Here is a 25749-nt window from a genome sequence, read left to right on the forward strand (position 1 = left end):
TTCTTGAAGTGATGCTATAAGCCAAACTGAGAGACTAAGGGCAGGAAGCGATGCACTGGGGTTTTAAACATGATTTAAACAGGAGAGAAGTGTGATTCCCAACTGAATGGGGTTCAGGTCTGCAGGTGGTCACCGGGTGCTTGCTGTCAAGGTTGCAGCCTAGCTGTGTGCATCGCATGAACAGGCAGGCAGAAAAGGTGCCTAAATAACATTTCACTTGTTAAGAGAGGTAACAGGAATCTTTGATGAAAGCCACTAGTGTGCTCAGGGTCTGACAACCATTACAAAGAATTACATTTTGAGTCCCTGTGATGGTGTCACACCAGCCTGTCAAAACAATCATATATTCTAGCTTGACCTCACTGTTCAGACATCCTAAATGGAGATAATGGTGTCCCTGGGCTTTCTGAGTGCTGTTAATCATGCACCTGGAAGGAATACAGCTGACATTCCCTGAGCTCGGCTCATTGCACCTCCATGTTTGAGGAATGTGGGACAGAAAGGGTTTGGTGGATATAGGGAAGAAGGGGCCTTTGCACAGCTGGGAATTTGCCTTGTGATGAGAAACAGCTGGAGCTCATTTGAGAGAGGCTCACTCCGGCAAGCCTGTGCCCATGAAAATAACTGACACCTGCACCCACAGCAGATACTTGGGTTCTTTATATAAATGTATAGCCAGTAAGTAAGGCAATCTCCTTTTCAGACTGGGTGGAGATATATTTAGTGAAGCACTGGGTAAGTAATGAATGCAGGTTATTGTAGAACTGGGGATTTTCTATACCTGGTCAGATGACTCAGAAGCAGCAAGGTGTGTTTATGCTGGGTTTTCATTAGGTATGTTACTTGCTACTTCACCTGTAGAAAGGCAAGCTGTCCCTGGAGCATTTCCTTCAGTATACTCATCAATTAGTAAGGTGTGCCTACTAGTGCTTTTCTGTGCCACTGCTCTGCCTCTTGGTCATATTTACCCCTTCGCTTTTCATGTAGGTGTTATGTTAGTTCTGTGTTGACTAAACTGCACAGGTTTATTACCAGGAATACCTCAACCCTTCTTCACAATGTCTGAGGCTACATGCAGTGTTTAACAGGTAAAGCAAATGCAAGTAGTTGGAGAAGAGGCTTTATTGTAGAACAGTGCTATAGAAACATCCTAAAACTAAGAATATAAGTCTTAGAAGGTGAAACAAGGGAAGTCTTAGGAATAGAATGTAGGGAAGGATTAGCAAAGTGATGCTGGAGGAACTTCAGTGTTGCATAGTGCTAGAAATGATTGACAGTGAGGGAAGGAACAAACACAGGAGGTGAAACAATGGGGAGGATGTTCATTTCAGTGGAAGTGGGAGAGGCAAATACATCTTGTAAGGACTGAAAACTTTCTCAGGTATGTTTGCTGGAAGCATGAGAAGCCATGCATGGAGACAGCCTCTCAGAGGAGATTGATGGTAGATTTGGCAAGTGTAGCTGCTGCTCCTCCTCCCTGCATAAGCACTGCTTCCTGTCTTGTGAGATAGTGCTAGGCTTGCCAGGGCTGTTGTGCCCAGAAGCAACAATGTGGTTTTTCATCTTGCATAAGCAACATTTAATTACTACTTTTTTTTCTTTCTTTTTTTTTTTTTAATCCTTTTTCTTTCTTTTTTTCCTCTCACTGACTTTCAGGTTGTCTTGTTTTGCTTTGCTGAAATATCCTGGATGAGTTTTTGAAATTCTTCTCATACCTGTAGTTTCAGGGAATGGTTGTTTCTGTGTCTCGTCTTTTCCCATTGAGCAGGAGGAGGGAGGCAGAAGTGTCCTGGGGAGAGCCACAGCTTTCCCGTTGTATTTCACTGGGAGGCTGGCATCTCCTGGATTACATGTAGGTACCCCAATGCAATCTGATTTTGACCAATGGCAGTTTAGTAGCAGTATATATACCAGTGATATAAAAAGGACAATACTGTTCTGAAAGCATGCTTCAGGAACAGCTAGAGACAGATGTGCAGGATAAATAGAAAAAAAAAAATAAGCAAGCAAAACATAAATATTTTATTTTTCCTCCTGGTTCTTTCTTTGTGTGGTCCTCTGACCTTAGAGATTTACCCCTTAAAATGAGAAAGAAATGCAAGACTGCACCTTTTCAACCAAGCTTTCCTCAGGCTGCACTTGGCTCCTTTTTCCAAACCACATCAGAGGAGGACTTTGTGTTTTCCTGCAGAGCCCTGATTTGCACTGACTGCAGGAAGGCAGTCTGGGGCTGTCTGGCATGGTGAGCCTGGGCCCCTTGCTCCCAGCAAGACCCTGTCCCACCCAGCACAGTCAGATGCACAGGACCTTGATGCATTTATTTGGGTTGTTTATCCACTGGGCAAACTGTCTATGCCCTATGGTGCAAATGGGATTCTGAGCAATAGGTTCTGGAATTGAATTGAATGGAATTGAATTCTTCTGGAAGTGACCTAGACATATCCCTTCTCTTGGGTCCCTGGGTAGCCTGGCAGCTCATTGGCCCCATGTTCACATTTCCCTAGCTGGGATGTTTGCAGACTGCTTGGGATAGTGTATCCAAAGAATTCCTGGGTACAAGGTTAAGTCCCTTTTCAAGGTGCTGGCTGTCCTATGTTCACCTCCTGCAGGGTGCTGAGCAAAGCTCTGACAGCAGCACACTGTACCTTGCCATCTTCTTTCAACTCCTCTCCCAAAGCCACGGGGAGCAAATGGTAATCCCTGAGAGCAGAAACAGTTTCTTTAATGTATGATTTCACCCAAAATACTTTTCTGGGTATTTTAGGATTAGTCAGTCACATTTGTGTGTTCCTGTGCAAATGGGAAGCACAGCACACATTTTAAGTAGTCTTAATGATGGAGAAAAAAAAAATAGAACTCATAGAAGTAGGAATTAAGCCTCTTTTATAAGGTTGGTATAAAAGCTTCTGTCTTTTCTTGGCTCTAGTTAAGTGAAGCCACATAGAAAAGATGGTGCCTTTTAAAGAATTAAATTCTGTTATTTCTTCTTCCTGAAAGCAAAGGTTAATCCCTGGTGCTGCTGAGCATCAGCACATTGGAGAGTGGGAAGCTGCAGGGAAGAAAGGAAGCAACAGAATCCCATAGGCAGCAGCCCTATACTTCACTTTCCACTGCACCATCTTCACTTGATGCGCTTCTTAAGGCACCAAGCCTTCAGAAAATATTGAGAGGATAAAATACTTCTAGAGGAGGGAGTAATATTAAATAAACAAGTTTCAGCATCCTCCAGTGGCCCTCACTATGTTTTTAAAGATTTATGCCAAATGCAGGCTTTATTGGAATTTGATCAGATAAAGCTCGGTTGTTATGGGAATGTCTTTGTTCATCAGTTTTCTTGCCCACTTTGAAGACTTCGTCACATTTTTCTTTTATTAAGGTGCTTCTGAATTTATGAATAAACTCCCTTCACCCTTCAGAGAAAGCTTGCCTTTTATGAATAAGCATTCCAAAAAATAAATGGGCACCACTGCAAAGCTGGACAAGTGAAAACATTTGTGGGGTGAAAAACAGTGGTTCAGAGAGTGTTGCAGTATTGTTTTTGAGGTAGTTTTATTGTGTACAAACAATCAAACTATAACAAGTAATGGTTGCTTACTATGGAAGCAGTACTATGTTTTGGTAGTGCATCATAAAGCATCACAGAAAATACATCCAAAGAGCTGTTTTTTGGTGTCGTTGTCCTAGGCTGCCATATGTGTAGGTAGCTACTGGGTGGTGAATGGGGGTCCTTACCATATGGGGTGTCCAAACATTGTGCAGCGTCAGGCTAATGCCCAGGAGAACATTGCTTTGGGATGTGGAATTGAAAGATACACAAGCAGAAGACCTTTGGTGACCTTTGGTCTTTCTAACACTTTAGGAGTTAGACTCAGTGATCCTTATGGGTCCCTTCCAACTTAGGATATTCTGTGTTAGGTATGATCCTATCTATGCCAAGGGCACCCCCAACACTTGTGTGGGGCTCAGGAAGAAGTGGCCATTCTCCAGATAATATCAGACCTGGTTTCTTTAAGGGCCTGTCTCCTCCCTTAGAGGTATAAGAAGGAAGATGCAGTGGAACATATTACCCCTCTATGAGTCAGATTTAAATTTAAACCACAGTCAGTCTTTCAAATGCCTTCAGTTCAGACAGTGTCTTGATTTTTCAGTTAGGGAATACATTTAAAATAAGCTTCTATAGATTTGGGCCATATCTCAGGGGTGTAAATCTGAGGCACTTTACATTGGCGGCAGTAGTGCTGCCCCAGATTGATCTCGGTATAATTGAGAGCAAAGGGTCCGTGCTGTTTTTCGGCCCTGAGGTGTCATCTCTCGCACCACAGAGCAAAATAGCAGGAAGCTATATTTGTGGCACTGAGCTGCTGTGGGATGTCTGGGTAACAAATATCACCTAGTAGCATTCAGTTCCAACTGACAGCCATTGCTCTGACCCATATCTCAAGTGGTATATTTGGATCCCACAATTTACGCCTTGAAGCCAGGCTTCTGCATGTGGGTTGGATGCAGGGTTATAATCAAGTGGCAAATGTGCAGTGCTTTCTGAAGTGTTAAACTCAGTATAAATTGTGCAGCTAACAACTAAGAATCATAGAATGACAAGGTTGGAAAGGATCTACAAGATCATCTAGTCCAACTGTCCTCTCTTTACCATACCTATAGAAAACCACTAAACCATATTTCCTAGCTCCTTATCCTCTTGAACACTGCAAGGGATGTTGACTCCACCACCTCCCTGGGCAGCCATTCCAGTGCATGACCACTCTCTGAGAGAAAAAGTTCCTTCTTATGTCTAGTCTAAACCTCATCTGATACAACTTGTGGCCCTTCAGGAAGTTGTAGAGTGCAATGAGGTCTTCCCTGAGCCTCCTCTTCTCCAGGCTAAACAATCCCAGCTCCCTGAGCCATTCCTCATAAGACTCAACTTCCTGCTTTACCTACCCAATCACAGCAACTGAAGACCAGAGGATCAGAGGAGGTTAATTTTTAGCATACTTCAGTCAAGAATCCTTTTTGTAATTATTATTCCAAACTCTGTACCTCCAAAATACTTAGTACATTTAAGACCACATGTAGGGTACCTTTGGCAAATAACTTGAGCATAGGTGAGGGGAAGTGTTTATCAGTGTGTCATATTCTCTGCCATTTGAAAGCTTATCTCATATGCAGCCAGCTCTTATCAGGAACTATGAAGTTACTGAAGACAATTTGAAGTGGTACATAAAACCTCATTAGCTACTGGCACAAGCTGGTGCATACTCTCAACTCGACCCTTCTGAAATGTAGGGCACTGAGATGATAGACAGATTTATTACAGTTTGCGGTGTGTGTACATTATGGTGAACATAGGAATGTAGGACATAGGTGAAAAACAAGCCTCTGAATTCAGATTCCTGCAATTCAGGCTGCAATGTGGCAAGGTAACCAGACGGGCAGACATGCCCAAGTTTTAACCAGCACTGCAGCTTGGTAGTTATTAGGCTGGGGAATATCAAGCTGGTGCAAAGAAGACCATCAGAGGTGAGCAAGGCATTGAGGGAGCTTTGTCATCAGATAGTTCATCTCAGGGCTAGCTAGGGAACAGAAATGTCTGGAAAGAGCAGCACTTGGGCCAAAATATGAAAACTACCGTAGAACCTTACGGTACTTAAAAGCAAGTGACAGGCTCTCAGCAAAAGGACCTTAAAAAAAAAAAAAATCCCAGTATCATACCAGTATAATTCGGCAGTGATGAGACAACTAAAGGCCCCCTTTATGCCCTGCTACCCTATCCAGTAGTGGGCATATGAAGAAAGGCTGTGGATGAGAGGTATAGGAAAACACTGTGAAGCTTTGTGGGAGAGGAGCCTGTGCAAAGAAGAATAGATGATTTGAGAAAATAGAGGATAGGAGTGGTTTGTGTGGGAGTCTGTAAGTGGTGGGAAGAGAAGACTGTAAGGAGAATGGTGATGGAAGGAGGACAGTGCAGGCAGGATGAAGGAAAAGAAAAGGAATGACTTGTAGAAGAAGACATCATTGTGGAAGAGGCAGTAGATCTCAATATTAAAAAAGCAAAAAAGGTTTAATGCCAAAATATTGGAAGAAAATGCATGTGAGCATGAAATGTGCCAATCAGGCACAAGACTGAGGAAGAGGGGGCTGGGAGAACTGAGCACAGAGGGGAGGTGAGCACAGGAGTACCCTGCAGGACACACAGTTTGGCTGGGAGACAGGAGAGCCCACTCTGTTTTTGTTGACTTTGGCTGCTCCTTGTTGATATTTTAATAAAACATAACGTGCCTCTGGCAAGTTAAAGCTAAATGCTAGATAAGTTTACAGGATTTTTTTGTTTTGCTTCATTTTACATAAAATCTTTCTTCGGAGCTATCTTAAAATCTACTATACAGCAGGAAATTGCACTTAATATTTCAAAATCTTCCACGAGAAGGACCCCAGACCCTCTATTTTTATTTATTGCTTTCACAGCACAGTCTTCCTGCCTGCTTAAATGTAAATGAAAGTGAGCAGCCGCAGGGCTGTATCCTCACCATACCCAGCACGTGTATCTGCCACAGCAGGTGGAAGGCCCTGCTTGGGGAAGGAGTGGAGAGGAAATCCCTTCTCAGTCTTCATCCTCTTTCCTGAGGCTCATCCCCTCACCACAGGGTATAACAGCAAATCTGCCAGTGATTCCCTGACATACTTTACTTCCCCTCCTTTTCTGACCTGCTTTAGCTGTACTTCTCCTTGCCCCCTCACACTTCACCTTCTTTTACCTTTAAGCGAGTAGCAGCCGACACTCAGGGAATTCTGCCACAGCTGTAGTCCATCCAGATATAAATGGGGCTGGGTTATGTGTGCAATATGTTCTTTTTATTTGCGAGTTTGCATGAAGAACGTGTCTGGCAAGTTCTGAGCAGATGGATCATACAGCTATGGCTTTTTTAAAGACTTTGGCAAGTACTCCATACCTTTGTATTTTGGCAGGAATTCTGCATTTCTTATACTAGTCTCTAAAGATTCTGCCCTCAGTTTGAGCCTGATTCGGAGACCTTCACAAGTAATGGAAAGGCTTCCACTGATGAGCAAGGGGACTGTAAAGCCCTTTTAACTCTGTTGCACTAAAGGCAGTTTCTGAATTGCTCTTTTCCAAAAGTGGTTACAAAAGAAGTGTGAAAGCTAGCACCAAGAATTTTGGAAAAAATACGTGATCTCTCTTGCACTAGTGGTGATAAGAAGGTTAAGATTCTGATAGCTGGTAGACTCCCAATTATCTGGTACTATATCAAGGTTTTGGCACTTTTACAGTGTATGTCTCTGCATACAATGAGTAAGAAACTGGATGGGAGAGGCTGTAGTGGTTTGCAGCAGAACTAAAGTTTTGCTTATCTTCGTGTCCAAAATAGGATCCAAGACCTTGAACTGAACGAGCGAGTGAGAAAAAGCTGAGAATTAGCATGGTTCTTTTTTTTTTTTCTTTTTTTTCTTTTTTTTTCTTGTGCTTCTAAGCTTCAGGAAGGGGCTGGATGAAGTCCATGAGAACTGTCTGAGGAGACCTTTGAAATCTGGACTGAGGCAGAGAAGTGATTCTTTCAGTAGGGTGAATAGTACATAAGAATTTGGAAACCGCAAGCAGCTGCGTATGTGGACCTTGGGAATCCAGTTATTACTCTGCACCAGATTAGGCTGGAGTCCCTGCAGTGTTCTACTAGCCCAGAAGAGGTTATCCTAGATGGCAGTTTGTAGCCACGATGTTCTGCAAAGAGGATTTATCTCTTCTGTGATGTTAACCATCATTAGCACATCATTTAGTACTGGATCTCATTGTTTGGGCTTATTTGCTTTGAGCTCACAAGTATATGTCAGGTTATTTCCATCATTTTAAAAAGGCCATTGAAGTTCCAATGGAAACCATGGATAATGATGATAAGTAAGAGAAAGATTAGTGAGTCTGCCAAAATGCTGTAATACAGGAACATCACAGAGGTCTGAGATGACAGAGAAGAGAAAGGAAGGAAGGAAGGAAGTTATCAGAGAGCCAACAGCATCTGGAGGGAGGAGATCAGACCAGAATAAATGGAAAGGAAAAACAGATTCATAGCAGGTTTTTACAAGATAATACCATCTTTACTGTTACTTGGTGATGGCAGATCCCACACTGTCTGACAGCTGTGACTGCCATAATTACCAAGGCAAGACAGCAGACACAACAGATACTTTTAAGTGGCCATATAATCTTGTTATTGTGTTCTGAAAATTCACCAACTTGTTTTAAGAAAATATAAGTCACCCCAAATATTTCCAAACAGTTGGTGACTCTAGTTCTCAAACCCAGCTATAAAATGCCCTTGTTGCTAACATTTCGCCTTTGATGTGTGCTTAGTTTTTTTGGCTGCAGCAGATATATGTCATTGATGCATCAGCCTGTATAAATTCACTTCTGGACCACATTTGGTTTTGTTTGCTTGCTTGCTGGAGAGGCGATGAATTTATTAGCTAAAACTGTTACAGTGTTAATTGTACTTAATTGCAATTATCCTATTCTTTTGAAATTTATTGTGGTAAATATTGGAGAATAGGAGTACGTACTGTCCAGGCAGTCAAATCTGAAATAAACTAAGCAACTTGTTGTTATGGAGCTCTTGTTGTGTGAAAAAACCAGTGTGTCTTTCTGACAGTCTTTTTCCTTTTATGTCTAATGAGTTATGAAGACAGGCTCTTCTGCTGTCTGCTCTGAGTGGTTATTGTTTAAAATTTATACGCTAATGTGTTCATTGAGTTATCCCCTACTTTAGCTGCATGTATATATATGAGAAGGGGAGTAGGCAAAGGAAAATTTGAGCAAAGTAGTTGTCTTTCTTATTAACAGACTTTTTGGTTTTGGAGGATTTTGTTTTCAAACCAATGTAATTTCACTGATGCCAATTCCTAGTTCTCTGCTTAGATCAGCTTCTGATAGGCCCCATTTTTAAAGAAACCACATTTCTACTGATTTTGCAAATGTTCTGCTTTGTCAGTTATCATGGCCTTTAGTGTTCTCAGCGTACATCACAGTTTATAAAATGCAGACTAAGACAATGCCTTTCCTTACTTGTGTTACAGCTTCCTAAGAGTATAAACATATGTGCATATAAATAAACCGTTTATGTCTTCCAGTCTTTTAATGAAGATTTCAGCTACTTGATACTTAAACTTAGAAGTATCTATCACTTTATGCTGTTTAGTCCAAAAAAAAAAAAACACCAAAAAAAAAAACAAAAAACCAAACAAAAAAAAACAATTGGAGTGGATGGCAGAAGCAATACAGAGCTCAGTCTTTTCTGGAAGTTTTCTTGTGATTCTTCTATGACCAGTTTATGACAAAATTAAGCTACTTCATCACTGAACACCTGGTCCTGGTGGTTTGGAATATGCTTACATGGTACTAACAGCCTCCTCTAACAAATGAGCACAGATAAATTCTAGCCAGCAGAGCAGAGCTTCCCTTCAAGGACTGAGTAGTGGGTAGAATGCCTTTAGAGATCCAGTGAAGAGTAAAAAATTTCAATGGGATTTATGAGGTACCCAAATTCTTTCAGGCCTGATGAGAGAAGCATGTGAAGGCACTCATATCACAGTGATCTTCAAGTGGTTTTCTCAAACACATAGCTGTACAAGCAAGAGCGATGCTTTGTTTGTGCCTGTCTGGCTACTTTATGATCCTTTTCTTGCAGTTACCTGCAATATTCAGGTATCCACTGTTGTGTTTTTCTTTGTCCTGCTGGCAGTAGCTGCATGCATGTGGCATCTTGAGATTCTTCCTTGATATTCCTAAGATAATTCTTTTCCTTGAGTATTTTAAGAGGGGACAGAATAGAAAAAAAAAATGACGAGCAAAGTTTGCAGCACTCATAGTAATGACAGCTAGAAGGCAAGGCTTGAGAATACAAACTACTTTGTCAAGTAGAGATTAATGAAGAGTTTTGGCTAAATATTTGCCTTCATGTGAAAGGAAGGCATTACATACAAAAGGAGGGCAGACACAGCCAAATTGTTCTTAAAGTAACAGCACTGATACTGAAGGAAGTTTATTCTGCACACTGTGCTAGAAATCTGCTGGATTCTCCTTTTGTAATAGTTCTACCTATTCAGCTAATCCTGTCATAATGTGATCATATGCCTATGCATAATCCTTTTATAGAAAAGGCAGCATTGCATGATCACTCTGTTGAAGAAAAGACTAAGTAGAGATGTGTGGAAGAACATCCTCGCGTTTAGAAGCTATAAAGATTTTGTACAACCTGAATTTTAAGTTTTGTTTGTCTTGAGCTTTCACTCATGCATGAATAAAGGTGTGCGTGTTCATACCTGCCTGCACTCATGCAGTTTTTGTGCACTGTCAGCTACTTGTGCATACACCATACACTTGTAAGTGAGGGGGGTAAGATGATGTGTGTGGAAATTGGATTGGATGGCTTTTCTATGTGTAGGTGGTATGCTCTTCCCCTACATGATACTCCCAGCCCTGAAAGCCCTAGCAATCCAGGTCATAAACCAAACATACCAAAGTCCTCCTGCCTCTTGAAGGTAGGTTTTTTGGATGCTGTTCCAGGAGGAAATGAGAAAAGACTGAACTACAAGTTTAGTTTGGTATTCTTTCTTTCCAGTGTTCTTTTTTTCTTATCTTATGTTGATATACTTGGAGCACTGAAAACTGTAGAACAAAGACATTCACCTTTCAGGCACCCCACAGATACAAGTTAAGCAACAACATTTTTGATTATGTTAGATGTGGTTGTGATGGGCTAAGCATAAAGGCAAGGCAGTGTTTACAGACAATGCAATGTTTATAGGTAAGGGTATAATATCTCTTCTAAGAGCTATAGTGTAGTTGGAAGAAGTAGACAAGCTTTGAAGTGGTAGAGCTGCAAGGCATACAAAAGGCTTTTCTTTTTTTTTTTTTAACTAAGCTAGTTGATTTAGTAGGAAGTATATCTCATGTAATTAGTTATTGGGAGTGTATTTGAAGAATGTATTGTTAGCCTTAAGACTTTCTGATAGGTTCCTACAAAGAAGCCATTTTAATTCTCACTGTGCAGAAAGTAGTTGCTTCAGCGTGGATGGAAATAGAGTGCGATGTAGAAAAGTGAAGAGAGTCATTCATCTGGTGGGTTTGTGGGAGGAAACAGACTGATGACCCTGGGATTTTATCATCCATTAGCTCTGTGTTAGGACTGCTAATCCCACAAAAAAAAAAAAAAAAAAAAAAAAAAAAAAAGGGGGGGGGGGCGGAGAGGAATGGAAACAGTGAGGCTAAAAGATCATTTTTGCTTGAGGTTGAAGCAGACCTGCTAATTTCACTGTGTGTGGCACTCATATTATACTCAACAACATTTTGCTTAAGAATTACTAGTGCCTGTTTAATGCATGATGTCAGTTGTGGAAATTACTTATGCTATACTTAGTATTTTTTACTTTCTAGCTCATTCCTCATAACTTTTTTCCTGAACACACTACATAAACCACAAGTCACAGTTTCAGATACTGTAGACAGTGAAGGACGGATTATATCTGGCTCTTTTAATCTACACTGTCTATCCTGTCCTTCAGTTCCGAAACGTGCAATCACTTTTCTTATAGTTCATTTCATGGGTCAGGATGGGTGTACTCTGTACTACTGAATATGTGCAGTGATGATCTCTTGTCCTTCTATAAATGCCTTGCATGCCAGTTGGACACTGCCAATCCTTGACTTTGTCCTTTCATAGGGGTGAGATTGGGATAAGACATTCTCTTTTGGATACCAAAGTACAACTGAGTTTTCAAAACACATCTAAGACCAATTATAGTTAACAGCAAGAGATTACTTTTGGCACATTGCTTACTTTTAGATCCTTACATCACTGCCAAAACTGCGAGGTATGCAGTTTCTGGAGTCAGTGGAAAGATATGACCGTGCAGAAAGGAAGAAAAATTAGCCAAGTTCTTGTGTCCCATTTGCTCCCCTGTCCCTGCACCCCCACCACATTGCTACAGAGTGACAGCTGCATTACGTCCTCAGAAACACTTGAGTTGACCTGATAAAGACCAAAGGGAAGGCAAAGTTATATTTGTACTTCTCTGGGACTTTCCCAGCATTGATTGTGAGTTGTCTCATCTCTCTGGCACTTCTAGGCAATGGTAGTCCCCTTGCTGCTGCCAGATTCTCTGTAAACAGTTGTTCAAACACTTTGTTTGAAGGGTGCCCTGTAAAAAGGAGTCCTAGTGTTGAATGTTTGAGTGCCCTCGATTTCTACTGGAGACATCAGCATCCTCTACTATCAATGTTTGTTAATTTTTTTGGATTGGGGCCAACACCTTTATATATCTTTCTTCTTCTCCTGCTGTAAACATGAAAGAGTGTATCAGATTGCTGTTCTTTTTGTAGTACAATTGATACTGTAGGAGCTGCTGCTGCACTGTTGAATTTTGAGAGATCTAGCATTCATTTGAAATAAAGAGGGAGGAATCTCTACATGTTGGACAGAGTCTGGCTTTTTCAAGCTTGCTTTTCTCTTCCATTATGAAAAGATTAATTTTATTATGGTGATGTAATTTCACACCTCTTTTGAAATACCTCTCTATGTATACATTATGCAGTTTCATCATTGCTTTGTGCAAGTGGTTTGGTAGATATCAGGCTGATCTGGACTGAGAAAATAGGAGGAAACAATGAGACATGTCTGAGAGTTACTCATTTGGAGATATGCTTGAATGGCTAAAGAGTGGAAGAACCCAAAACAAAATACAGACTCACACAGCTGGCATGCTAGAAGTCACAAAGTGATGTTATAGCATGGTGTGTTGATTGGAGTTGACTTAACATGGTGTGGTATTCCAACTTCCTGCTTCACAAAACTATTAATGTAACAATAACTCGGAAACCAGAAACTTATTAGCAGCTAAAAGCCCCATTGTTTTCATCCTAGAGGTAAGGTACATAATAGCAGCCTGTGCTTGTTTGTGAGAAGGCAGTCAAGTTGTTTAGATACAAGGAAGACTGTGAGCAATTGAAATTCCAGGCATGCATTCCTGTGCCTTGAAGTGGGGGGAGTTGAGGATTTTTGTATAGGTAATTTTTATTGCATTCTCAGCAGCAAACTTTGCTGAAACCTTTGACTCAAATACAAACACAGCTGGCATCCAGGTTTGGACAGAAGCAGAATCATCTGTTGTGCAGATCTTTGTGTGGCCATTATTCACACCTGGCTGGTTTTGCATGCCCACAGGTTACCTGTATAGACAATACCTTCTTTCTGTTTAGTGTGTAACCAGTACTGAGAGTGATCTACTGTGCAGATTAGTTAAGGGGAAGCAATATCATATCTTCAGTGCATAGACTGTTTTGTAGTTTAGCTCTTGATAGCACAGGATCATAGAGTGATTGAGGTCCTCCTGAGGTCATCTGGTCCAACTCCCTGCTCAAGCAAGGACGCCTCAAGGTTGCCCAGGACCATGTCCAAGTGTCTTTTGCACATTTCCAAGGAGGACACTCCACAACATCTGGGCAACCCATTCTAATGTTCTGGCACCTATGCAGGGAAGAATAACTTACTGATGTTCAGACAGTACCCCTTGTGTTCCAGTTTGAGCCCTCTGCCTTTTCTTCTCACACTGGGCACCACTGAGAAGAACCTGATGCCATCTTCTCTGCATCTTCCCTTCACATATTTACACACGTTGATAAGATTCCTCCTGAGCCTTCTGTTCTCCTGGATGAACAATCCCAGCTCTTTAAGCCTCTCCTCACAGGAGAGAGGTGTTCCAGTCCCTTGGTCTTCCTAGTGGGCTTTCTGCCAGTGTGTTACTATAGAAAGTGGTGTAGCCTCTGTTTTGAAGTTCCACTTGTTGCGATTCCTTTGACCACTAGTGCTGCAGGACAAATTTTCAGTGCAGTCACCCTCTGTGAATTCTCTTACGAAGAATTATGTGATGACATGTTTTGCTTGGGGACAAAAGCTTGTTTCCTTGAGGTGTTTTTTTTCATCACCTTCCTCTCCCCACACACCCAAAGAAGATTCCTTGTAAAGTAAGGAGCAAACATGGGCATGCGTCACATGGTATTTGAAAGTCAGGCATCATAACTGCAAGATACGCTGCAGTAGCAGCAGAGCAGCGCTATGATGTGGTAGCCCTATGAGGACTTTGAAGTGTGGAGCAATTGATGATGGGTAGAGACCATTTGCAGCACTATTCTAAGGGAAGTGAAAAAAGACTCCATTAGCCAAGTACCTTTACTGCAATAGTCAGACTGTTGAATCCTTGTTGCTGTTGTCATTGTAATTGATAGTAATGATTCTGTAGAAACATAGAAGACATACTGTACTTTCTTCTGGTACTGAAAACTTCACTGAATGTACATTTGTTGCGTAGAAATTTGAGCTATAATAATTTCTTCTGCTCTTTGTAATGCTGGTGGTCCACTTTAATGCAAATCTGTTAAATATTAACCTGCAAACAATCATATTTGTTATTTCTTGCAGGTTCTGAAATCCAAAGAATTATCATCACCAGGACAGCGCTACATTGACAGCAAAGTGGTTAAAACAAGAGCTGAAGGAGAATGGTTGTCTTTTGATGTCACTGAGGCTGTACATGAATGGCTCCATCACAGAGGTGACAAGCAGTGTTTTGTCTTCACTCCTGCCCCAAGCTGTCATCTATTAACTCAGCAGTATTTCAGGCTCATTCCACTTGTAAAAACCTATTCCACTTACTTTCATGTTTTGCAGACAGGAACCTTGGATTTAAGATAAGCTTACATTGTCCGTGCTGCACCTTTGTGCCTTCCAATAATTATATCATCCCAAATAAAAGTGAGGAGCTTGAAGCAAGATTTGCAGGTAACGACTGAAAAATATATAACTTTTTACTGTTGTGTAACTGACTGGGTGGGGGCGGGGGGAAGGAGGGAAGGATCTCTTACCTTTCTAAAATTGGATTCAGCTGATGGAAAACTTATACATTTAAAAATCTTGACTCTTAACTGGTAGGAAATGGTGTTAAAGGCACAAGGGCAAAACTCTTGTCAGCTGAACTCTTCTAAAACCAACTGAACTGCTCTAAAACCGAATGGCATGAGTAAGCTGTCTTGTTCCATGCTTGGAGTTTCTGTGTCCTTAGATATCCATGTTAAAGTTTGCAGCATCCACATTGAATATATGTACATGCAGTTTTGGATGCAGGAAAGACTAATGTACAGTAGACCATCCACTTTTGGATAATCATGAGAAAATTTACCAGATCCTTTCAGAATAAACCCTTTGCTGTCCATTCTTACATTGTAACAGTTCAGGCTTCAGTAGAGAAGATTACTGGAGAGTCCAATTAAGATAGTGCTTGGCACACGTGTAAGCTGCTTACAGTAGATATGTGTGAATGTGGTGTGTTTTAAGAACGTGTATGAGAAAGTAATACTAATTACGGCAAATTTCCAAAGCTTAGTTAAGGCAATAGTAGGCTGGTTTCCTTACAGAGGCACCTTCCTTTTTGTATAAAGGGCCCAGTATTTGTAAATAACTGCAAGAGTGCTTCTAGCTGTTTGAAAGCAGTGAGCAACACCAGCTTTGTTTGTTTGGTTTTTTTTTCTCCTTTCTTTTTTTCATATATGTCTATAATATTAAAATTCATCTGAGCAATGACATCATTTGCTTCAGAAATAACTAAACAATAGGTGCCAGACTTGAATAAATAAGCTTTCATACTTCACTTCAAGTGAGTTGTGCACTGAAGTAACAGAAGGGGTATGCCTATTTAATGTGTTCCTGCTTCAAGCAGGGTAAGTCTGAGTCTCACATGAAGTCAATATTATATAATATTGGTTATTTCAATACATATACTTTCCATCACTGGCATCTGTAATTTATTGTTACTTATATACTAGTTACACGATTGCTTTTTATTCTGATAGCTTGGTAAAAACTTAAAGATTGTATTGGATAAGTAATAAAAAGAAAGAAATATGTAGTAAGGGTTATGGATGGATGTGCTTTCTGTGGACAGCAGACAAGGTGATATACAGAAAGCATAAGCTCCAGTGTGTTTTTGAGCCATTCGGGTTTCATTTTCTGAAAGGGAAATGTTATTTAACTGGTGATGCCAGAATTATCATCAATCAGTGCATATTGATGTATAGACTATATTAGAATCCACTCATGCTGTTTATCAAGTTTTCATTTATTCAAATATATCATGATTTGGTTCATTGGTTTTCCAAGAATTTGGCTGTATTCCTTGTCAAATATTACATGTATTTAACCATTGTTCCATTGCATTGGATTTTTCTTTCTCTAGGTAAATACATGCATTGTAGATATGAATAAAGCCATTGTGTGCATTTAAACAAAATGTTAGTATGATATTTGATCTCTGTATTTTTGCATGTTACAAAAAGTAACTTTTTTCCTTTAGATAGCATTATCTGGTTCAGGAGGCTAATTTTCAAAAGGAAAAAGAAGAGGCATAACATGAGCTATTTAATTCCTGGGAAAGGCTAGAACTTGGGTTCTTTTGCCCATCCCTTTGCTATGATAAGAAAGCTAGTAAGGCAGTTAGAGTTTCAAGGGAAAATATGAAATATGAGACCATTGATTTCCACTACAAAAGTAAATATTTTGATCAATGTCCTTGCCGTGATCATAGGGAAGAAGATAGAATAATGAATTTTACTGGGAGAATTAGCAGAATTCAATAAACTGACAATGAGAGACAGAGAATTTATAAGCATTACAATGGTGTGAATGTGATGGAGAAAACTAATGAGTTGAAAGTAAGCAGAGAGAAATGCAGCTTGATTATCCAGAGCAGCTTTAATGCTACTGTGATGTTTAGAAAGGTGCACTGCTGTTAGAAGACTGCAAGCTGTTAGGATACTTCCCTAAGTGAAGTAGTAGAAGCATCATTGCTTCAGGCATTTGAAACTAGTTTAAGCAATGTAGATGCACTGGCTGAAGGGACTCCACATATCTTTTCTGTTACTCATTTCAACAGTTTTGGTTCTGAAGTGCCATTAAGCGGCTATGAATATGGGAGGGCTGATACAATAGGTGCATGAGAACTGTGAATATATTTGGGATCTTGGGCTGAAATTTGGCTCAACTTTCCCAGTAAATGTGCTCAGTTGATGCCATCATTGCCCAGGTTCTGACGGCATTTTTTTTAAAGAGATGGTTTATTTAATTTGTGAAGAAAATAGCAACATAATGTTTATCACCAAAATGTATTTTTTGAAGGTATTGATGACTACACATATTCCAGTGGTGATGTGAAAGCTTTAAAGTCCAATAGGAAAAAATACAGTGGGAAGACCCCACATCTTCTGCTAATGTTGTTACCCTCCTACAGACTTGAGTCGCAACAGCCCAGTCGGCGGAAGAAGCGTGCTCTAGATGCTGCCTATTGTTTTAGGTAACTATGCATCTATGTTTAGTATAATTTACATAACTGTGCCAGCTTCTAAATTGTAGTGCAGTTGCTTTTCATGTAAGCAGACGTTTCTTTACGGTAGGCATTTTACAGAATGCGGTCCTTGTTCACAGACCCACAGTGTCCATGCCCAAAAGGGTATCTGCCTAGTGCGCTCCACTCCCATGGAGATGGTGCCTGAAAAGGAGGAAAGTTAGGACCTCAGTATGCAGAAACTGAGCTCCACCGGGGTTGATTCCCAAGCCTATCAGCTCCATAGTTGTAGCCAAATTGTCACCTCCACTGTGTTGAGAGGTGACTCAGTACAAGCTGGAGAAAAATACTTCAGTGATCCTCCATTAGCTTTCTATAAACAAGTTTTACCATGTCTAAGCATCTCATTTCATTTATGGTATAAACCACAACAGATGTGATTAGGTTGTGAATTTTTGGGATTCTAACTTGTTTCTAAATCAACATTCAGGGAGCAAACAACTGGATTATTTTTATTCTCTGTGTTGTCTTTGTTATGGCCAATGCATTTGTCTGTATTTTATTTTCCAGGAATGTGCAGGATAATTGCTGCCTGCGTCCACTTTATATAGACTTCAAGAGGGATCTTGGCTGGAAATGGATTCATGAACCTAAAGGATATCACGCCAATTTCTGTGCAGGAGCCTGCCCATATTTATGGAGCTCAGATACTCAGCACAGCAGAGTAAGTAAAGATTTTGGAGCAGGTAGTAGCCTTAAGTTGCATCAGAGGAGATTCAGCGTGGACATTAAGAAAAATTTGTTCTTGGAAAGAGGGGTGAAATATGCCAGGAGGTGTTCAAGAAGAGGGTAGATGTGGTGCTTAGGGACATAGGTTATCTTCTGTTTTATAATTACAGGCTGAAATATGTTTCTGGGACTGTCATCAGTTTGAGAGCCTAAAGCTTCAATTTATTACCTCATTAAATAAGAAAATATGACCCTAAAGAGAGGCCACACTTGCATGTGGCCTCAGACTAGAGTTGAAGCCTAAAGGCATGCACTGATCCAGATATATACTTTTCTAAATGTGGTAATCAGTGGAAGGTATGAATTTATCCAATACTCTTTGTGGCCGTGAGCATGATACAGCTTTGGAAGGCTGCCTGAAAAGGGACCATTCAGTAAAGAGCATGAGTGAAAAATGGCACTGAGTTCCCTCAGCCAAGGCACCTAGGGAAACATAATCAGAATGATTATGGGACTGAGTCTTACCATCCAATTTTCACCTACTTTATAAATTGCTGTTTTCCTTTTTATATTGTTAGTGTTCTGCTACTGTGCTGAATTTCATGATGATGTAGGGATAGATGTACTTCTTCAGAAGAGGCATTCATTCTTGTACATTGAAAATTTATTTGAGCAAGAATGACCTTTTGTCTGGGATGCTTATGAATTGATAGATGGTTGGGATAGAATCTTTAACTGTAGGGATTGGATGGGTTATTCTAGCCAAGTGCTTTATAATGAGTGATGATTCTGCTGTGAAGTGCTTATTTTGCTCAACTGTCAATAAGGATGTCTGGACTGTAGTTGCATGAAGCAGGCATTTGCACTGCAGTTGTCATAAAGAAAGAATTTCACCCCCAGGTCCATACTAAGGATGATATCTCTTTTTTTTTTCTTTACAAACCTTCTTTTAAGATCAATGTCAGCCTCTTGTTCAAGGGAGAGATTGATTTTTTTTTTTACTAAAGGCACAAGGTACAGACCTAAGTGCAGGTATCTTTTGTGACTGTCAGTGGCTGTGGCCTTGTAGTATCAGCAGTGGCTGTCAGCTGGTAGTGGTAAATATTTTTTAATAGAACCTATGTTTCCATGCTTGTGTGGAGTAGTAGCATGCACTGTTTGGAGCAGCACTTGTTTTTAAAGGAAAGAGGAAGAATAACTGTCATGGTCACAAATATGTGGTTTGGATAGTTACCCAAATAGGCAGAGGTTGCTTAATAAAGTAGTTAGTGTTGCTGTCCTGAACAGGTCTTCTGTCTCTAAAAGCTGTAAATGTTGTGTTGAAGCTCTAGGAAAAGGTCATTTAGTGTTTAGCTAACACATTAATGGCATCCTCGGAAATACCTGTGAATCATCAGTGGGTAACCCTACATACTTCCCTTGCAGAGAACCATGCATATGAATCCAACATGACATAAAGTACCAGTGCTGCTGATCCTCAGCCACAGCTGATGCTCAGTTGGACTACTGAGGAAGTAGTCATAGCTCTTTAAGGCTGGCATTAGTGGATTTACAGAAAAGTATCCAGGGATGAGAAGCAAAACAGTACTTGTGCTGAAGGATTCTCCTCTGCCTTTGGTGTTCCTGTAAAACCAAAATCCTGTAACAGTAAATGACAGTTTGAAGTTGCAGATAAAAATATGTCAGTTTCTTCCTTCCCTATCAATACAGCGTGTGTGCTGCTTTGAAGAGCTACGTTTTCAAGTCAGGCTACAGGCACATAGCTGTTTTAAGATTTAAGGCTGTGGGGATAAGACATTAGGAAGCTCAGACTATTTGTGACACCAGGTTGAACTGGAGAAGCATGCAAAAATATTCAAATCCAGGCATCTTTCTTCTGATTTCACTGGGCTTTTTCCCAGGCACTGGAGGAGGAAGTGATGCAGAAAGGAATTTGCTTTCCAGAGTCGAGCAGGCAGAGGAATCTGTCTTAATCTCTTATTTCCTTTCTCCTTCTAGGTACTTAGCTTGTATAACACCATAAATCCAGAAGCTTCTGCCTCTCCGTGCTGTGTGTCCCAGGATTTAGAACCCCTCACCATCCTCTACTACATTGGCAAAACACCCAAAATTGAACAGCTGTCCAACATGATTGTAAAGTCTTGCAAATGCAGCTAAAGGATACCCCAGAAACAGCGTGACGTGTGTGTATCAAAAATAAATAAATAAATAAAAATAATAACCAAGAAAAAAAAAAAAGAGAGAACGAGGAGGAAAGAAAGAAAAACAAAAACCCAGGTTCATCAGTGTTAAAAGGAACAAAAAAAAACCACGAAGAAAAACAAGCGGTACTAGTCTGAACTGTTTGAAAGTTTTTGTTGTTTTCTTTTTTAAACTGGCATCCGAAGCAAAACATTGAAGGCCTTTATCTTACATTTCACCTACACATAGTGTGAGATAGACAAGAAGCAAAGTTAAAGGAAAAAAAAAACACAAAAAAACAAACCTTTTTAAAAAATAAACACTGGAAGAAATTTGTTAGTGTTACTATGTGAAAGGAAAAAAACAGGAAAATCCCATGAAGTGGAGTTGCTGTATCTGTCCCGTGCCTTACTTGATCTCTCTGTATTGTTATGCAATAGGCATCCTACCCATTCCTCTTAGTTGTAGAGTTAACAGTGCATTATTTATTTGTGTGTAAAAACTATCAAATGAACATTTCCGTATCGCCATTGGAAAAGGAAAACCAGCAAATGTGGACAAAATGGAGACCAAATAAGCTGCCAGAAATACATAGAAAGCCTAAAGGAACACAAGCTCGAAAGTTTCAGAAAGTAATGGTTAGTTTAGTTGGATTTAAATAGAAATCAGTTATTACACTATTGAGAAACTCTGCCTTTAAAATACCTTATTTTTCATGCCAGCTGCCTGGAGAGGCTTCTTGTAAGGTCTCAAACCCTTGTTTTAAATACTGAATAACTTACTAATAAAGGACACTCTGTCTCAGTCTCAAAGACAAGTCTATAAGATTTTTTAAATTTTTTTTTAATTTTTTTTTTTTTTTTTTTACTGTAAATGATTTAAATGTCAGTTTAGTAAACCAGTAAAATATTTAACATGTACTGGTCTAATCTTCAGACCTTAATATGTTGCTGTATAGCTATGCTATGGGATTTTTTGTTCTTTTGGTATATGTAACCATACCTAGAGTATTGCAATAGGTGGGTAGTAAAAGCCAGCTTAATTGGAAACATATCTGTAGATCTCTATTTGTAAACTATTAAAAAATTAAGTACTTTATGTGTAATGTGTAAATTTTCACCATATTTTTGTACTCTGTAATACTGTCAGCTCTCATGAGTTTGAATTTGAATTTGGGGCTCTTTTTGATCACTCAGAATCATGTGTTTCCCTCTAGCTGGCCAGTATGAGTAGAGTCCCTATATTTTGACTTGCACTACAAATACATGTTTTATAATAATTGCTATACATGTGCTTTGTATATTGTTCATCATTATGACATAAGCTACCTGACTCCATTTGTGGTTTTTTTATTTTGTTTTATTTTGTTTTATTTTATAAAAAAGGATGGATTGAAGTGCTCTTTCCTCCCCTCCTTCCCTCCTTCCTCTCTCATCCCCATTTGTAACATTTGAATCGCAACGCGGTTCAGAGGCAGAGAGTGACAGCCGGTCCTGTGTGAAAGGCTGGCATGCACATCTGCCTCAGCAATGCCTTTGCATGGGGCACGGCATGGGAGCAGGCTGCCCTGGGTTCGCACATAGCAGGACTTGCCCTGTGGTTAAGCTGTGGGGCTGATCCTGCTCCCAGTACAGTATCAGAGGCTTGCCTTTAACTTCTGCAGTGGCATGGCATGATTTGCAGGGTCAGACTCTTGAGTTTTTGAGTTTTCAAACCTATTAAAAGAAGAAAAGAAAATGGAAAAAGAAATATGGGGTCTCTAGGGCTTTGTTGCTGTTACGCGTTTGAATACTGTAGAGGGAGTTAAAAAAATAATCCACGTTATACATTTCTAAAAAGTTTAAATTGGCAAAAAAAAAGTCACAAAGAAGGCGCAATCATATGATGAATGGCTTTGCATGGCAAAGCTTGAAAACTGTATTAGAAACATGCTACTTGGATGAGAAGGACATTTTCTGTCATTGACCTGAGTGGTGTCAGGAGGATGCTCCCGAGCTTTACATTGTCAGCTCCAGTTCTAAGATGTGCAATTTCTTTGACTTCAGCAGAACACTGATGCAAGGCTGAAGTACCGCAGCGGCTTGCACCCACAGCTCCTTGGGACTTCAGCAGTCTATGCTTATTGCCTTCATAGACACGTAGCCCCACAGATGATCTAATCCCACCCATTGACTCAGCACAGAGGAGGAGGTACATTAGACTTCTGATTCATTTAGCGAGTTGAGATGAACAAGTGAAAAATCTGTCCTGCTAACACTTGCTTGAGCCAGACTTACTCCAGTGAGAAGATGCACTGAACTCAGTGAAACTCCTCAGGGTAGTAAATACTCTGGATTTTGCTGCATACAGCAGCAAAATTAGTTTTATCAGGTTCAGTATGAGAACTGTATTTTTGTTGGACAGGAAGGGAGACATGGATGAACACATTTCATAAGACTGAAGAACATTTTTGCAATTCTCAGCTACGGGAATGCAACTCAGAGTGGATTTGAAGCTTTGGAAAAGTGGAATACAAGATAGCATAGTTGTCCAATTATACTCACTATGCGCTGGACGCAGCTAAAGATTTTGGTTTGGGTTTGGAGTTTTTGTTGTCTAAATTTAAATATAAAGCCGTATTTCTGTAAATCATTACCACAAGATCAGATACTTTTTTTTTAAAAACTTTTTTTCCTCAAAATGCACTGATGGTATTTGAAATATTCTTATAAAGCTCCTACGACTTTGTTTTCTCCACTTTATTAGGCACGTATTTCCCTTAATTACCAGGGACACTATTAGATATGATCCTACAGTGTGCAGAACTCATGGGTGAAACACCCCTCTATAGAGTGGTGTGATGTGAGGCCAAACACCACTCAGGTCTGATGTCGATTACCCACCCACCCCCCTCCATCAAACGATGTTTAGATGGGACTGCAATGGTTCAAAGACTGTCACAATAAGTAGGTACCATCTCAGCAAAGTCCCTGAGCATTGGTGATGCCCAGCACCTGGCAGGAAATGTTCCGCACTTTGAAAGGTCAGACCCAAAGGAGCTGTGTGAGCCTGAGGGGGGTCTTAGCACTTAGCTGAGTGGGTTAGGACAGCATTTTTTATGTGTTTAGCAACAACACAATTGTATGGTTGGCATGGTTTAAAAGAAAAAAAAGAAAAAAAAAGGAACTTAAAGGACAGCTGTGTTGTACTTTGGTGATCGATTACTCTGTATTTTAACACATTGTATGTCTGTTTTTGTGGTGCTCTAGTGGTAAATAAATTATTTCAATTATACACTGGTGTTGTTCATATGACAGTGTTCTTCTGGCATAGGCACTTCCTGAGCTCAGGATCAGCTTAATTGGTGCCAAGCACTTTTTCTGTGGGGAGCCTTGATGTGGTCCAGCACATCTGCTCTTAGGACTACTTTCCCCTCAGTGAGTGCAGAATATGCCTTGGTCTGCAGGCAACAAATGATTTCTGGTTGACTGCTCTGAGCAGCAGCACTATCCCATGTATGCACAGGACAAGGACTGCCCCAGGTAAGAGCAGTTTTACCCCATGACTTCACTATGCCCCATCTTTCACCAGCACCCTACCCAGACATCTAAAGGTCCCTCTGTATGGCTGTTACTCCAGGCATCAGTTACATTGGCTTTCGCCTTTGTTAGCTCCTTAGTACCAGCCACAAACTCATCTTGAAATGTTTGGGGTTTGTTTGTTTGTTTGTTTGTTTTGTATGCTTGCTTGTTTTTATAACAAGAAATAGGATTCCATAGCAAGCCTCTCTCCATGCTCTCTGCAATATATAATTGTATTAACTAAGCAAATATGAAGTAGAGAGCCAGGCATTGCAGCTTTTCTTTGCTAGCCCTTCAGCAGCACATATGAAGCAGATTGGAGGAAAGGCTTCAGTATTGGATCTTGCTTCCAGAAGATGGACTGATGACAAGTAGCACTGAACACCTTACCTTCTCTTCCATGTGCTTTATCTGGGATCTAAGGGGTGCATAACATTTCTTGGCGTGAAAGAAAGAATATGTTTATGCCAGATTGTTTAGTGCTATTGTGATAAATTACAACAAATGGACCCTGTGGTCTGTGAATATGTGTTTAGGAATGCAACTTGGGATAAGCAGTGAGAACAATCCTAGGGGCCATTTCACCACAGTTACGCTCCAGTCTTACAGTGGAGCCTTAACTGATGTCATTGAGTTTATATTAGTGTAAAACTGGTCCTGCAAAAAGTTGACAGATAATATTTTTCATTGTGTTTTTAGTTATCCAGTTACATGCTTTTTACATACATGTAATCTGCCAGCTCCATTCCTATTAAAGGTAGTATTTTATACTGGTGAGAATACTCTGCAACTTTGGCTGCTTTATTTCTGAAATCAATGAGTAATGGGAGAGTTGGAAGTGCTTTGTTGATTGGATCTTTTAGATAGGAAAGTCACTGTGGTGCCTATGATTAAAGAGGAACAAAGTGGAAGGAACACATTGTGCTAAGAGAGATTTTACAGTGTGGGGATGAAAATATGGAAGTTCTCCCTTGACAGTGATATTAATGCAGAATATTTTGGTGCTAGATTTGCCTTTTACCATCACTGATACAGCATCACCAGGCTCTATCAGTAAAGTCCTTGCCTCTCTGCTTGAATAAAATTGTGGTTAATGAATGTGGAATATTCAATATAGGAAAATCCAAACCATGTAAATGTCTTAAAAACCAGTCTTTAGGCCAAAATCTGCCTCTCAGATCAGACGAAAAAGATTCTGTGAGGAGCCATGAGTTCTGGAAGAAAATAAACCGAGAGGTTATGTAATTATATGTGGTTATAAAGTAGATGTGAAGTAATGTAGTTGGCTTGTCAGTGGGTATGGGTGTAACAGTAATTTCTTCATCTGTATAAAAATAAAATTAAATGGAACAGAAAGCTGATGAGAACTTCCAATCAAATTTGATATGCTCATTTAATGAAGTAACCTGCTGGAATCTAAAACAGAACCCCTGGGGTATAAAGCTTTCTTAAAACATGTGGTGGTCCAAGGAAGAAATCGTTTGTTTGAATGATGTGTTTTAGTGCCAAAGCAAGATGATAGTAGGGAGGAAGGTTCACTGGTCACTGATCTTTGGCCTCAGCAATCTTTCCCAAACTGTAGGCTATTCTCAGTTAAAAGATCCATGCTAATTATGTGGAATACTTTTCTATAAGAAATGGAACAAGGTAGATTCAAATGGCAAAAGGGAACTGAAACTCATTTTGTTCTATGAAATATACCATGAGGCACAGAAAGCAGTTCTTACATATTTAATCCAGCTAATTAGAGGTGGACCAACACCAAATGTTAACATGTGAGTCTGCATTTTACCAAATACATAAATCAGGTATTTTAGAGTTCTGATTTTCAAGTAGTCTGGATCACTTTTCCAAAATTGAGTTAGGCTCAATCCCCACAACTGGTTTA

At 40.1% G+C, this 25749-nt stretch overlaps 1 protein-coding gene across 3 annotated transcripts in view; it reads left to right on the forward strand.

Moving 5' to 3' along the window:
- TGFB2 (transforming growth factor beta 2) overlaps positions 1–23574 on the forward strand; it is a 63512-nt gene extending 39938 nt beyond the window's left edge. For 2 of the 3 annotated variants that reach the window (XM_015857278.3, XM_085542949.1), the window contains exons 3-7: positions 14478–14610; positions 14727–14837; positions 17226–17400; positions 17962–18115; positions 20119–23574. In XM_015857278.3, the coding sequence (XP_015712764.1) occupies positions 14478–14610; positions 14727–14837; positions 17226–17400; positions 17962–18115; positions 20119–20277 (732 nt within the window). In that variant the 3' untranslated portion in view covers positions 20278–23574. The remainder of the gene's footprint in view (positions 1–14477; positions 14611–14726; positions 14838–17225; positions 17401–17961; positions 18116–20118) is intronic. The other variant, XR_014944554.1, reaches the window with a different exon arrangement.
- Positions 23575–25749: the final 2175 nt, after the last annotated feature.

The sequence above is a fragment of the Coturnix japonica genome, chromosome 3, assembly GCF_054131305.1.
Source record: "Coturnix japonica strain WE chromosome 3, WE-NBRP24, whole genome shotgun sequence".
Lineage (NCBI taxonomy): Eukaryota > Metazoa > Chordata > Aves > Galliformes > Phasianidae > Coturnix > Coturnix japonica.